Source organism: Chlorocebus sabaeus, chromosome 23, assembly GCF_047675955.1.
Source record: "Chlorocebus sabaeus isolate Y175 chromosome 23, mChlSab1.0.hap1, whole genome shotgun sequence".
Taxonomy (NCBI): domain Eukaryota; kingdom Metazoa; phylum Chordata; class Mammalia; order Primates; family Cercopithecidae; genus Chlorocebus; species Chlorocebus sabaeus.
This window is the reverse complement of record NC_132926.1, coordinates 54577395-54592170: the sequence shown is the minus strand read 5'-3', so window position 1 is coordinate 54592170 and position 14776 is coordinate 54577395. Positions and strand designations below refer to the sequence as shown.

Below are 14776 nucleotides of genomic sequence, written 5' to 3'. Positions count from 1 at the left end.
TTTCATCTCAGTTTTTCAAAAGAGATTTGAAAAAAAAAAAAGATAATATATTCATGATTGCAAGAAAAAAATCAATGTAGTAGGCCCAGATTTCATATTTTATTCTGTGCGAAATATGTAAACTCCAATTGGTTTATGAACAGACCTGGTTTCCTTTCTTCAGCCCACGGTCCAAATGAAATCAAAGTCAAGCTAGACACAATGAGGTCTGCGTGCTTTCTTGCTGCTTAATGGCCTTTACCGTGTGGGAGACTTTCAGAAGGAAAAAACAGAAAGAGTAAACAGTGGATCTTCTTGATATTCTGCTATTCCGGTGTTCACCGGAAATGGCGTACCAATTAGCAACATTCATGTTATAGTTTGGGACTGTTTCCATATTAAGGTTCAGACTGTGGTGACTTTTTGCCTGATTACTTTAGAAGTCAGAACTGTAACACAAGACGTGACCGTCTCAGCATCGTGGTGCTGGGTGGTTGTTAGTATTCTGGAATCCGGGAGGGTGTGTGTGCTTGCTCTTAATGTGTTTTCATTTGCTCTGAGGCCAGCAACTGCCAGTTCACTACTAATTATTACTTATTGCCTTTCAATGTGAAGAGGATTTCTTTGAGTTGTGAAGAATTCTGGCAAGAAAGAGGCCCCTATTGTATTTCCAATATGAATATACAGAAGAGACTTTTATTTATCTCAAATAAAACCTGGTTTTAGATATATTTTTGCAAGCTTGGCTTTCCTCTCTGTTTCCTTTTGGCATTTTTTTTGTTGTTGTTGTTAATTCTAAAGTTTCTCAATACTTAAAATGAGAGTTAAACACCTGCATACAGTTTCATAATAATTGATAGTGTAGACAACAGCTACAAATAATGTCAGTTGTGATATTCTGCCAATATCTCTCCAATGTCAGATAAGATTTTTAAGGAGGAATTTGGTGGCACGTGTCAGTACATCTTTCTGTTCTGCACAATGCACCATCAAGTTATTTTAAGATTATGTTTATTTGTTTAATCCAGGGGAGGGTTTTCTTTATGTAAAACATTTTATGGAACTGTGCATTGCCTTATCCTTTTACACTTTATTTCTCTATGAAAACAAAGAATGGAAGGAGGAGGAGGAAGTCACCAAGGCTAAAATATATCGTATTGTTGATAAATTTTACTTGCAATAGACAGAGCCCTTGGGCTTCCACTTTGCTCCCTCCTCCTGAAGAATAAAAATCAATATAACAAAAGTGTGCTATTCCTTCTTCGTGACTCCATAGAAAATTGTTCTGGGTATTATTTTAATGTTATGATGATACTGTGTACTGATGTGTGTAAGGTGATAACTCGCCATTCATTGCTGCTCGTGATCCTCAGGTTTAGTACTGTGAGCTTAGTCCTCATCTTTGAATTAGTGTCTGTGGAAGTTCCACACTGCCTCTCACTCAGCCTTGCCCCATGTGCATTATTATAGGTGTCCACTGTGACAGCGTGTGTGCTGAGGGACGCTGGGGCCCCAACTGCTCCCTGCCCTGCTACTGTAAAAATGGGGCTTCGTGCTCCCCTGACGATGGCATCTGCGAGTGTGCACCAGGCTTCCGTGGCACCACTTGTCAGAGGAGTAAGTGTCTCATTAGGCAGTAATTTCCACCTTCCCTTCCCTGGGCACCATGTACAGAATAATGATCTCTGTCCTACCTCTCAGTTTATAGTGATGTCCTGTTGCACTTGAAGGCAAAAGAGAGTGTAATGGTTCACTTGTCCTTTGCAGAACTGTGTTGAGAGCACTTCCCCAAGAGCTTCATTCTTTCCAGCCTTCAGAACTAACCTAACAGATGGGGATTTAACCATTTCTTCCCAATAATTACTTCATTGCCTCATTGGCACAACCATCAGGATATATTTCTTCATCCTTCCTGAAAGCTTGCAAATGGTGTTCTAGAAATTCATTGACCTGTAAATATTTTATTCAGCAATTTGGCATTGGCCTTACCTCAATTACCAGACGTCAACATCAGCCAAACCTTGAGGCAAATCATTCATCCTGCTAGTAGTCTTAAAATCAGTGCTATGGGGAAAATGGAATTGCAAAGTTGAAAAAGGAGACTGTTGACATTGGTCCTTAAGACTTCTGAGTTAGAGAAGGATCCATAAGATTTTACTTAATCTTTTAGTGAATGCAATCAAAAAAGAATATGTGACTAATTATAAGTTACACTATTCTAATTTTTAAAATTGCCTTTTCCCCCATAAGAATTCTATGCAGTTATCCTATATTTAAAACTGAATAATATATTGGCAACAACTTAAGTATACAGCATTTTGCTTCATCACTTTTCGATTATAGTCATTAACCTGGACCATTTTGAGGAGGAAAAACCTTCAAATTTTGACTGTCGATCTATTTTTATTGCCAGTAATAACTCTTAAAGAATAAAGGATCAATAAATAGTTTGAGAGTGCTTATTTGAGACTTATTAGTATTACAATTTTTTGATCTCTTTATTCAATGAAAATTCCTGGAGCCCCTGCTTTATGCCAAACCTTAAGCTAATTGGGGCCTTAAGTGGGAAAATAAAGAAGATTAAGACATTTGCTTGCTCACAAGAAACTCAGAGTTTAGTGACTTCTTTTCCTTATTAAAGAGTTCCTTTGTTCCTTCGTTGTTCTTGTTTTCTACTTGGAAAATTCTCCGTATCGTTCTTACTTTTTTTTAAGGTTTTGCTTTTTAACCTCTAAAACTTTGACTAGATCCCAATCTGGAATGCGAGAGAGACGCATCTCGGAAGGATAACTGCTGATTTCCCTTCTATTTTCAGTCTGCTCCCCTGGTTTTTATGGGCATCGCTGCAGCCAGACGTGCCCACAGTGTGTTCATAGCAGCGGGCCCTGCCACCACATCACCGGCCTGTGTGACTGCTTGCCTGGCTTCACAGGTGCCCTCTGCAACGAAGGTAAGGCACGAAGCATCCCGGACAGCTGGCTGGTGATGAGCACGCCCTGGAGCTGAGCACGCCCTGTCCTCAGGCCTCCCTTGGCCTTCCTGAAGGCCATGTTTTCAGCTGTCTGCTGGGAATGTCTTCTGCTGTGCTGTGTCTGCAGCTTCTCAGATAGGACTTTGAGCTTTGGAAAAACTGGCTTGCCACTCCAGCAAAACGTTTTTATTCCCTGAGTTGTGCTACTCTTCAGTTTTAGCTGGACACATCGTCCCATAAACAATCAATATGAGAAAGGATTTTTGACTCCCAGAACAAGAAGTCGTGAAGTCAGATTTCTAGAAGTGCAATGATGTCCCCTGGTTTGTGATGCCGTAATGAGAATCTTTGGCTTCATGGATTTGTAAAAATGAGCCCATTCAAGATGAGGGATACTGTTGAACAGAGATAGCTACCAATGAGCAGCTGGGCCTGTGACCTTTAAAGTCATTTCCTGTGCTAAGATTCTAGGGTTCTGTGAGAGGGGTTGTGATTGTGACTTACTGACCTATAGCTTATTCACAGTGTGTCCCAGTGGCAGATTTGGGAAAAACTGTGCAGGCATTTGTACCTGCACCAACAACGGAACCTGTAACCCCATTGACAGATCTTGTCAGTGTTATCCCGGTTGGATCGGCAGTGACTGCTCTCAACGTAAGTCTTGTTTGAGAACAATTAATCAAGTGTTCTTATTTGTTTGTTTTCAGATTCTTTAGGATTGAAGTATGAGTGTTTTTATATAATCAAGAAAGAATATATGACTAATTAAAAGACACAGTCTACTTTAAATTCTTTTTTTTTAATTCTTTTTTTCCCCATTAAGACCTCTATGCAGTGGTCCTATGTTTAATCCAAATAATGTCTTGGAAAGAACCTAAATATGTAACATTTTGCGTATCCACTTTTCAGTGATTCATCATCCATTGAAATAAAGCAAAACAGCCGTATTTAGAAGTTTATCTCTTCATTTTGTGTTTATCTGGAGAGTTAATTACAGAGAAAGAAAAAATGGAATTAAATGATGTGAGCCTTAGAAACCTATTGGGAACCCGAGTGAACTGCCCACCTAATATGCTTACCTTCATCTTGGCATCACCCAAGTGCCTTCCACACCATTGGATTTCAGACAGGAATTGTGTGACCCTATAAGGGACTATATAGATGACTCTTAGAGCACCCATGTCATGAAAAAAATGACATTGACTATAAGTCATTCATGGATGTTTTGAAAAGGTCAGGGCAATGTCTAAAAGTACTCAACTTTTGACCAAGGAATAGCATATGTATGGGGCAATCTGGTTTCATTCATTATAAATTTTATGAAACACTCTCAGTTTATATTGAATTCCCCCATCATGCACATAAGAGAAATCAAAGAATTACTGTGTGCAGTCATTTTACATGGTGCTTTATTGATAATTTAATTCAAACTTCACAGTTACAGGCAACCTGCAAATACTAATTGATGAGCAATATGTTTTTTACTGGAAGATTTTTTCTGAATGTTAATTTTTTTCCGTAAGTAGTCCAGGCTGTACCTCATTTTTTAGGAATAAGGGAACAGAGCTAATAAATCTCAGAAGTGTAGCTCTTTGGTGAAGGAAGTGTTATGCGATGTGATTTCACTGCATTCTGGGGGCATCACTTCAGAAGAAATCAGTCTGTTTAAATCTACATGTGTTGCAAGGGCTGTGACGGATAGCTGGGCATATGGACAGATTGATAAATAGATACTGCAAAACAGGGTTTGGGAAGAGTAAAAGGTCCAATATCATTGTCATAAAATGATTGATTTATATTGCTCCTTTGAAAAGCAGTCTTTATTTTGGAAATTCGTCCCTTCCTCATTTGGAGGAGGAATGTGCTGAAAGGAACAAAAATAGAAACACAACTATGAATGGAGACTATAGTGTAGCCTGCCCCCATAATCACTCCACAGGAAGCTGATTTATTTGGCAAAAGCCTTTGCTTCTCCTGGGGATCATTGATTTCATTGATTCCCTTATGGACTCTATGGAACCATCTTCATATTTCTTCTTGGCTGATTGTGAGCCTGTCTAAAGAGAGCAAAGTCCTTCACAGTGAAAACACAGACTTTGAAAACTCAAAGGGGTACATTTAAAGGGGCAAGTGTCTTTGGGAAAATGATTTTTTAAAGCACTATCTCTACATTTACCTTTTGGGAATATAAAGTTGAGTAATGCTTATTCCCGTTCTCTGATCATAACAAATATAGGGAGAAAAACCTAATGGCAGTGGGTTACTTCAGAAAACTATATCGTGAACACAAATGGGTTTACAAAAGCTGATTAAATATCATCTAAGGAATAGGTTGCTTTAGGTAAAGAGTGCTTCCCTGAGCATCAGATGGGTTAGACACTTCAATAGTTTTCACCGAGTCTCCCTGTGGCTTTAAAAGAGGGAAGCTGTATTTGTCTAACAAATAGCAAATATTGTTATTAATCTGTGAGACCTTGTATGAGTCACTATTAACCTTTTGTGGCCTCAGATTCTTCAACTGTAAAATGAGAGTGTTGTACTTAGAAAATTTGTTCTAATGCTCACTCGAGACCTCAAGTGTCAGCTAGTATTTTCCCCTTGCTCTTGGACAAAAACAGTGCACACAATTATGGAAGAATTTTTTTTCATTTATAAAGTTACTTCATATGTATTACTGATTGTCTTTATTGGTCCATATTCCCTACGGGGTAGCCATGTAGAAATTACAGGCAGTCCTCCTTTTATGCTATTATGTTCCTGAAGTATTAATACGAATAAAAAGTATTTTTTGTCAATGAAATTATTTTACCCCCTGATCTCATGTTATTATTTCACAGATACTTTTTCTGACTTTCTGATGTCTCTTCAGTTGGCAGTGACCCCTAATGATTTAATTGTATAATTTTCTGCATCTTCCAGTTAAGAGTTTTTACAAGGAAACCAATTTTTACATACCGCTGGGAACCTCAATATTTAAAAGGAGCCTAAAGTGGCAACTCTAGAGTAGACTGAAGAGTACAGGATTTAGAAATTGTGAACATGAGCTACATGGCCTTCGGTCCTTTAACCTCTCTTGAGTCAAGTCATTTTCCACACCTTATCTCTGCTCAAATGTCCTCTCCTCACAGAGGCCTTCCTCAGAGGACTAGCTCCCAAAATTATTGTCTTCCTTGTCCTCTTTATGTTTTTTTCCATAATACTTACCACCATTGATTTTTCACTTGGTTGGTTGGTTGGTTGGTTGGTTTGCCTGCCTCCCCTACCAAAATATAAGCTTCCAGAGGACGGTTTGGACTTTGTCTTATCCTCTGCTATCTTCCTTGTGCCTGGAAGAGTGTTGGGTACATAATAGGTGTTGAATGTGTGTTTGTTTAATAACTGAATCTGTAAACTTGAGGTGATTTTTGCCCCAGCCACCTCACTCTGCAGTTGTAAATGGATACATATGTCAGTAATGACAGTCATTGTTGAAGTCGGCATGGCCATCTGGGATTTAGTGCAGAATTTAGAGCAGCGTGCTTTCTTAGTCCTAATGTACACTGCTAACCTCTCACATGCAGGGAGATGTGTAGGGGTGGATGGAATTCTCCCTACTTGGTATTGGCCTCAGAGCTCTGATGGACTTCTCCACACCTGTAATTTCAGCATGTCCACCTGCCCACTGGGGCCCAAACTGCATCCACACCTGCAACTGCCACAATGGAGCTTTCTGCAGCGCCTACGATGGGGAATGTAAATGCACTCCTGGCTGGACAGGGCTCTACTGCACTCAGAGTAAGTGACAAGCCTTCTGAGGCTCACCAAGGGGAGCCTCGTCCAAGGAGGAAACAGCCTCACCCTCCTCATGCGTGACTGGAGCTCAAAAAAGGTCCCTGAGGTTGGAGTACTTCCCTCTCCTAACGACCTGTAGACATCTAAATTTCTCTAAGTGATTAAGAGCTACTACATTCCAAGTATTCTCTCTAGGTTCTATCAGGACACTGAGGTGGAGCAATGCTGTGTGATGGTGCGCAGGTTATTTCTCTTCTCTCCTTTAACCAAACCATATTTATATGGATCAAATTCTCAATTCTTTATTCTAACAGCACAAAAGTTAGGATATAAAGATTAGAAAGGTAGTGAAGACAACAAGCCTCACTGCCTGATTTAATGTGTGCTCCTGGAAAAGGTGGAGTTCCATGGGTTTTATACTCTAGCAAGCTTCGGAATCACCTGGAGTACACAACAAACACAGAAGCTGGTCCCATCCCAGAGAGCCGGAGCAGTGGGTCTGGACTGGCACCTGAGAATTGCCATTTTTATCAACTGGTAGTAATGCCAGCCTGGGACCATGCTTTGAGAGCCGCTGCTCTAGTTCTTTTCCCCATTTTGTATTTCATAGCATCCTAACCATTTTTTCTTCCATAAGGCTTTTAGCATGATAGGATATAATGTGCAAAGTACTTACTCCAAAGCTGAGCATCACTGGGGAAGGAAGATTATTCTCTGCCTTCTTACCTTCGGTTGAATAAAGGAGACAAGACAGGAAGGCATGTGTTATGATTAAGTACTAATAATAGCATATATTTTAAAATAATAGCAACAAGCTGAGGAGGAAAGATGGGTCTGAAATTGAGCAATTCTTATTTAATACTAATTAGAATACATAATTAAAGAATAGGCTGAAAAAGTCTTTAGAAACTTTCTAGAAGAGAATGTAGACCTTGAACCAAGCTTTGAAAAGGATAATTGGCAAGGAAGGTGATTGGCCCAACCGTATTCTTCAGAGCTCGTATATCTATAAATATTGTTTAACTTCTTAGAGAAAGGTACTTGTAAGATATTATTTATAATTCTAAAATTAGAACGTGCTTCAAACAGTGAACCCTTTTTCAAGTGCAAGTAGCATGATATAGTGGGAGCAACATGGGGTCCGGAGCCAGACCTCCCTGCGTTTGAATCATGGCCCTGCCAGTTGCCAGCTGTGTGACTTAGGGTACTTGGGGCTTAGTTCCTGTCTACAGGATGGGAATATCCATCCCTGCATTTCTGGCCTGCTGTAAAGATTAAACAAGAGAATGCATGAAAAGAATCTGGCACAGAGTAGGTGCTAAATAAATGCATGACAGCAGGGGGTCATCAGTGCGTACTGTCATCTGGGCACTGCCTCTGCTTCTTGAAAGTTCCATAAGAAAATGAGAAAATGAAAAGCATATGTAATATTTGGAAACAACCATTGAATCAGCCTGCATTGAATCTTTCATCACACCAGAGATCCTTAAGACACTCTTGCAGGGCAGCTGCCAGCCCATGTAAGCCAACAGAATTTGTGGGTGTCTTTAGCTCAAGAGAGTCACCGGTCTCAGCATTGAAAATTATGCAGCAGTGTGAAGGCTTATTGCTTTTTACAAAGTACCTGTGAAGCATAATTGTTTTTTAAGGTAAGCATTCTAGTACACCTCTTCAGGGAAGTTGATATTATCTAAGTTAATAACAGATACAGTGGACAAGGCTAGTAGCAACAATAGAGAGATGTTCTGTGCTACAAGTAAAAGCATACAGATAATTTTAATATAAAGTACCCACCTCAGTCCATTGGAATTTGAGTCTAGGATTCTAGTAGAAATGCGAAAGAATGAAAGGAAATGTCCAGGATCGAAGGGATGTTTTTTTAGAAGGCACTAGTCTTGCCTCCAAGGGTACCAGTGATGGTTACACTGACAGGAATGAAACTCTTCTGCCTCCTGCTTATGAATTACAACCTCCTTGCAAGAGCCCTGTCTTGGAACTTCAAAGAAGCTCTTGTGGCAAGCTGAGATGTACTATTCACTGTATTCTCTGATGGCTCAGCGTCATTCAAGTTTAAACACAAATATGTTGGAGGCACGAGCCTCCAAGTGTTTCTCTTCAGCAGCCTCTTGACTCCTGCTGTCCTCCCTCTTCCCACAGGATGTCCTCTAGGGTTTTATGGAAAAGACTGTGCACTGATATGCCAATGTCAAAACGGAGCTGACTGCGACCACATCTCCGGGCAGTGTACTTGCCGCACTGGATTTATGGGACGGCACTGTGAGCAGAGTAAGTATGAGAGTGTGGCATCACTGGGTGGTATGTTTTTTCCCTCTAGGATCACATTTCCTAGATGCCGGGAAATATTAAGGCAGAATTCACCACTCTTAGGTTGTTTGAGCTGATGGCTGGTTACTTCTCAGCATGACTGACTTCCCCTCCCAGAGGTCAGGCCTCCTTGGGATCATTGCTGGTTACTCAGTGCTCTGGGTGGAGGAGGTGCGACTACAAGAATGAAGACAGAATTCAAGTTTTCCATTCTGTTCTTTCGGGCTCTCCCTTCCTCTCTTTCTTATTTTTGGAATGTGGCTGCTCAGAGCTTTAAAAGAGCCAGTCGAGCTTTCTTCATGGCAGAGGCGGGACCCGGGTCTCACATTGGAGGACAGTACATTCGATGGGGAGGACGGCTGGTGGCCCAGGGCCAACCCCTGTTGCTGGTGAGGCAACAAATCCATGCAAACATTGCCACCCTTTCAACAACCTTCTCTAGATAGTACTTTTATACTGTTCCCATTAACAACTTCTCATCTTAGTCTTAACAACCTTCAAGACAACATACTGCCTTAAAAATTTTTTTAAGTCCCACTAGGGGGAATATGCTGTTGGAATTACTCCTCCTTATTTTTTATTTCCATCCCACTATCTATGCATCCACTCACGGAGTTATAAGAACATTAGTCTTGGCCGGGCGCAGTGGTTCACGCCTGTAATCCCAGCACTTAGGGAGGCCGAGACGGGTGGACCACGAGGTCAAGAGTTCGAGAAGAGCCTGGCCAACATAGTGAAACCCCGTCTCTACTAAAAATACAAAAAACTAGCTGGACATGGTGGCAGTCACCTGCAATCCTAGCTACTCAGGAGGCTGAGACAGGAGAATCACTTGAACACGGGAGGCGGAGGTTGCAGCGAGCTGAGATCACACCACTGCATAGCAGCCGGGGCGACAGTGTGAGACTCCGTCTCAAAAAAAAAAAAAAAAAAATTAGTCTTAAGAAAATTGAATATTGCAAATTAGTTTATTATTCCTTTCCTCTATGACTTTCATTCAGTATTCACAATAAATAAGGGCTTAGAGCTGTATCGGACCCACTTTCTTATGATAAAACCTTTTAGGCAGGAAAAGGTGAAGAACAATTCCTGTTTAGCAGAGGTTGTACTCTTGGGAAGGATCTGCCAAGATTATGGCCATAGGAGCAGTGTGGCCTGGAAAGGTTGATCAGGATAGCAGGACTCTGGAAATAAAGCATCCCTCCCCACTCCACTCCACTGGCGCCTCACAGAGCCACTTTGAACCTGGTTGCCTCAATCTTATGTGCTAAACCCTAGGGTATTTTTGCATATCCTCTTTCTAGCAAATATACAAAAGTGACATCCAGGAATCAGCTCAAGACAGAGGCAGCCCAATTTTAGTTTTGCATCACTGTTTCATTGAGTCATGAAACGGATCCTGACTGAGTGACACAGTTGCATGCACACCTCTTTTGTGCATATAAATATTGTATGTCTGTGTATAAATGTCTAAACATATTCATGGAAACCAGAATAGGCTCAAAATTTTACTTGAATGCCAGATGACTGGTTAAGGTCTTATTAAATAAGAAAACCTCTTAAGTGCTTCCGTGATTACTCTCAACAGCAAATTAAAGTGTCCCTATTTTTGGAGACTTCTCCCAATGCTTATTTGTAAACAGAAACCCTGTGTTTGACAGAGAATTCTAATAATACTAGCACATTGCCCCCTGCTGTTAACTTTATGAAAAACAACAATATTTTGTCAGGAAGATTTTTAGATTTAACATGCTTACACTATCCTTTGAAATTCATGCCTAACTCTTATTACGACCACATTGTAAGAATCCCATTATTTTTGTCTTCGAGACTTCAACAAAATCCAGAGTTTGAACCACTCCATAGCAAATGAAGTTCTTACCTAGAAAATTAACAAAACTTGTTGTCTGCCTCTTCTCCTATTCCTGGCTAATTCAATTGAGAATGTGTGTTTATGAAGATCCCTGAGCCTACAGTAAAATATATGTGTTCTCAAGAAAGCATCTTTAGTTTATGCTCTTCAGTCTAGGCCCCTTTCAGCCCACAGTTTTGCCTGGTAGACTTGTCTCAAATTGCCCTTAGTGATTATCTTCATCTGTTCCATGGGAATTCCACAGACTCTCCATACACGCATCATAGAGGTGGGTATGTAGCAGCTGAAAGTGTCAGGAGCTCTAATGTTGAGCAGCCCTGGCTCTAGCCGTGTGCAGTCTGGACTGTGAGTGCCACCATGATTCCGGGAATGCTGTCCAGTTCTGGGACACTCTTGGGGGTACAAGTCAGCCTCAATAGGAATCCCCTGAAAGGATTTTGCTCTAGATGTGCAGGGCTTGCAGTCAGAGACAGCCTTGCTCCAAATTCCCAAGGCTGGAAAGCTACATTTGACTTTCCTTCTCTAGAGTGCCCTGCAGGAACATATGGTTATGGCTGTCGCCAGATATGTGACTGTCTGAACAACTCCACCTGCGACCACATCACCGGAACCTGTTACTGCAGCCCCGGATGGAAGGGAGCGAGATGTGATCAAGGTAAAGATACTAACAAATGTTTGTAGTACTGTGTGAGCAGCATGTACCTGTCTATGTGAAGTATTTTCACTTGTGTTATCCAGCATAATCTTCACCACAACTCTAAATGGCATAATTGGTTACTTATTTAATTTCCAGATGAATGCCTTATTGTTGCTCTCCTGCGGATAAGGAAACAAAAGCTTAGAGAGGCCGAGTAATTTTCCCAAGGTCACATAGCTAATATCTAGAATATGTCATAGCTTTTGTGCCAGATTTTTGTTATTCCAAAACTCGTGAACTTCCTACTGGGTCTATAATTTCTTTTCAGCTTTATTGAGGTGTAATTGATACACACACACCAAAACCTATTTAATGTGTACAATTTAATAAAATTTGGACTATCTATATACCTGTGAAACCGTCACCATAATAAATGAAATATCCATCACCATGTGTTTCCTCATGCGCCTCCCTACTTCTACCACCCCTTATGCCCCAGGTAATCACTCATGTCTTTTCTGTCAGTATAGATTAGTTTTCATTTTCTAGAATTTTATATAAATGAAATCATATTGTACTTTTTTGGGTCTGGCTTTGTTTACTCAGCATAATTATTTTGAAATGGAACCATGTTGTAGCACATATCAACAGTTCAGTTCTTTTCATTGCTGAATAGTGTTCCATTGTATGGATATACTATAATTTATTTCCCTATTCATGTGCTGATGGACACGTGGATTGCTTCCAGTTTGGGGCTATTACCGATAAAGCCGCTATGAACAAGAGTGAATCAAGTTTTTGCACGGACGTGTGCTTTCATTTCTCTTGGGTAAATACCTAGGAGTAGAATAACTGGGTTATATGGTAGGCATATGTTTAACTTTTTGTAAAACTTGTGCCCCTGGTTTTTAATTGAGGAGTGTGTCATAACAACCTGGGAATAGTTGTCATGTACACAGTCCCATTTGGGAAATTCTGATTCTGGGGTTGGGGACTTTGAGAAAGTGCTTCTGATGGTTCTGAAGCGTGCCCTGCAGACAGCCACAGCTCTTACTACCTGTGGTACTCCCTGGTAGGCAATAAGCAGATGGGCTATAAAAGCCTTTAGAAAATTGATACACTGTTGTAGATAGTGTCATCTTAAACTGCGGACCATGTAAATATTTACAACATTTAATTTTTTTGGTAAAATAACTTTTACATGCTTATGATTTACATTTGACTGTCATAACAATAGAATGCAATCTTTCATGATCACATCATAATTACAAATACGCTGTAATCTCACTACATTGTCCTTGGTGGTCTGTGTTTCAGGTCATATTGTTTTGTAAGAAGGTCCTCCAGCATTTAGAATCATAAAATCATAGGAACGTTTATGTGAGCTGGAAACAGTGACATGGAGGCCTCTTTTCTCATTTATAGATGATAAAACTGCAGCCTGAAAGCTTAAGGGAAAGTTCAGAATATCTAGGTCAATTTTTTTAGTTGCCAGATTTCTTGACTCTCAACCCATGCCTTTAGCGTCCTCACTTGATGGACCATAAGGAAGAACTATGTAATGCCGAATTTTGAATTTAATGAGTAAGGTATTAGGATAATGCTATCAGGTATTATCAGGACAAATCTTTCTGTCATGGAAAATAACTTTCAACAGAACGATATCTTCTGAGGTAAAAGACCCATTGTAATTAGCAAAAGGCAGATCCTGTTCTTAGACTAGATTTATAATGGTGTTATGCTTGCTTAGAAGGAAGATTACTCTTAGAAATGCTAAGGATGGACAGAAAATTTGGTTAAGCAGTTGGGACATTTAGCATTTAACTCTGCATAAACTTTATTTATTATTGAATAATGAAGCAAAATAAAAATTAGATAAATTGTTACCCCAAATTAATTGCCAGTCTAAGTATTTAATCAGAAATATATAAGAAGCTCTCAAACCCTACTGTTGAATCTCTTTGGGTTTAGAAAATCCTGTTTGTTTCTTTACATTTTTTTAGAGACAGGGTCTTGCTCTGTTGGCCAGGCTGGTCTCTAACTGCTAGGCTAGATCAGTTTTCCCACCTCAGCCTCCTGAGTAGCTGGAACTCTGGGCACGCATCACTGTGCCCAGCTTCTGTCTCTTTTTGAGGCTTACAGCAGCCTTTCTCTGGGCATGGATAGGCTGACAACATCTGACAATGAGGAATGTTTGCTTTTTCTTCCTGCTCTGTTTCCAAATTAATGTTTTATGAACTGAAAATATGGAGGCATTAGCACAGAAGGAGGTTTTTGTAAGTGGAGATCAAACATTTATCCAGCACATTGTCATCCCTTCTCAAGTCTCTCTTTTCTTTTTCTAGCTGGTGTTATCATAGTTGGAAATCTGAATAGCTTAAGCCGAACCAGTACTGCTCTCCCTGCTGATTCCTACCAGATCGGGGCCATTGCGGGCATCATCATTCTTGTCCTAGTTGTTCTCTTCCTACTGGCATTGTTCATTATTTATAGACACAAGCAGAAGGGAAAGGAATCAAGCATGCCAGCAGTTACCTACACCCCTGCTATGAGGGTCATCAATGCAGATTATACCATTTCAGGTAAGAGCAGAGGCAGGAGAGGCATTTTGCTTCTTGAAAAGTTAAATTTCACCCTGTTTCCTTAAAACTGGGTGTTTGGCTGTGCAGTCCATTGTTTCTGTCAATTCTCATTGAGATAATTCTGTGGAAAAGGTATACATTGCTAGAGATGAGTTTTTTATTTCAACAATAGTAAATTGTCATTCTGTGGTTTGCCATGAGGGTTTTAAAATTGAGCTCATTGTGGTGTTTGTGCTTTAGATTTACGGAATTTCAATCCATAAGGAGCTTTGTATCCAGCCTCAAGCTTTTGTCATATGTGAGGGGGGTGGGGAGGAAGAGAGGATGATGAATTTACCAAGGTCATGGATCAGATTATGGAGCTGGACCAGTTTTCCTGTCTCTGAATGGGGTACTTTCTATATGCTTCCCAGCCTCTCCTTAGGCCTACCCGAATCATTAACCGGAGGGAACCAAGTTATATGAGAAACAGCTTTTTCGTATTAGCAAGAACCAAGGCAGCCCTTTAAGAAAATTCTTGATGTTTTCTGTTCTGTCACAATGCCTCATAAAAGAAAAAAAAATTATAATCAATCATCAGTGGAAGCAACCACTTACATGGAGGAATTTAAAAGCTTAAAATCTTTATTACTTTTTGG

General features: G+C 40.2%; 1 protein-coding gene across 3 annotated transcripts in view; it reads left to right on the top strand.

Moving 5' to 3' along the window:
• Positions 1–14776, top strand: part of MEGF10 (multiple EGF like domains 10) — a 380133-nt gene that overhangs the window by 347231 nt on the left and 18126 nt on the right. For all 3 annotated transcript variants that reach the window (XM_008014293.3, XM_008014292.3, XM_073010716.1), the window contains 7 exons: positions 1450–1596; positions 2795–2929; positions 3476–3604; positions 6596–6724; positions 8879–9007; positions 11446–11574; positions 13902–14138. In XM_008014293.3, coding sequence (XP_008012484.1) covers positions 1450–1596; positions 2795–2929; positions 3476–3604; positions 6596–6724; positions 8879–9007; positions 11446–11574; positions 13902–14138 — 1035 coding nt within the window. The remainder of the gene's footprint in view (positions 1–1449; positions 1597–2794; positions 2930–3475; positions 3605–6595; positions 6725–8878; positions 9008–11445; positions 11575–13901; positions 14139–14776) is intronic.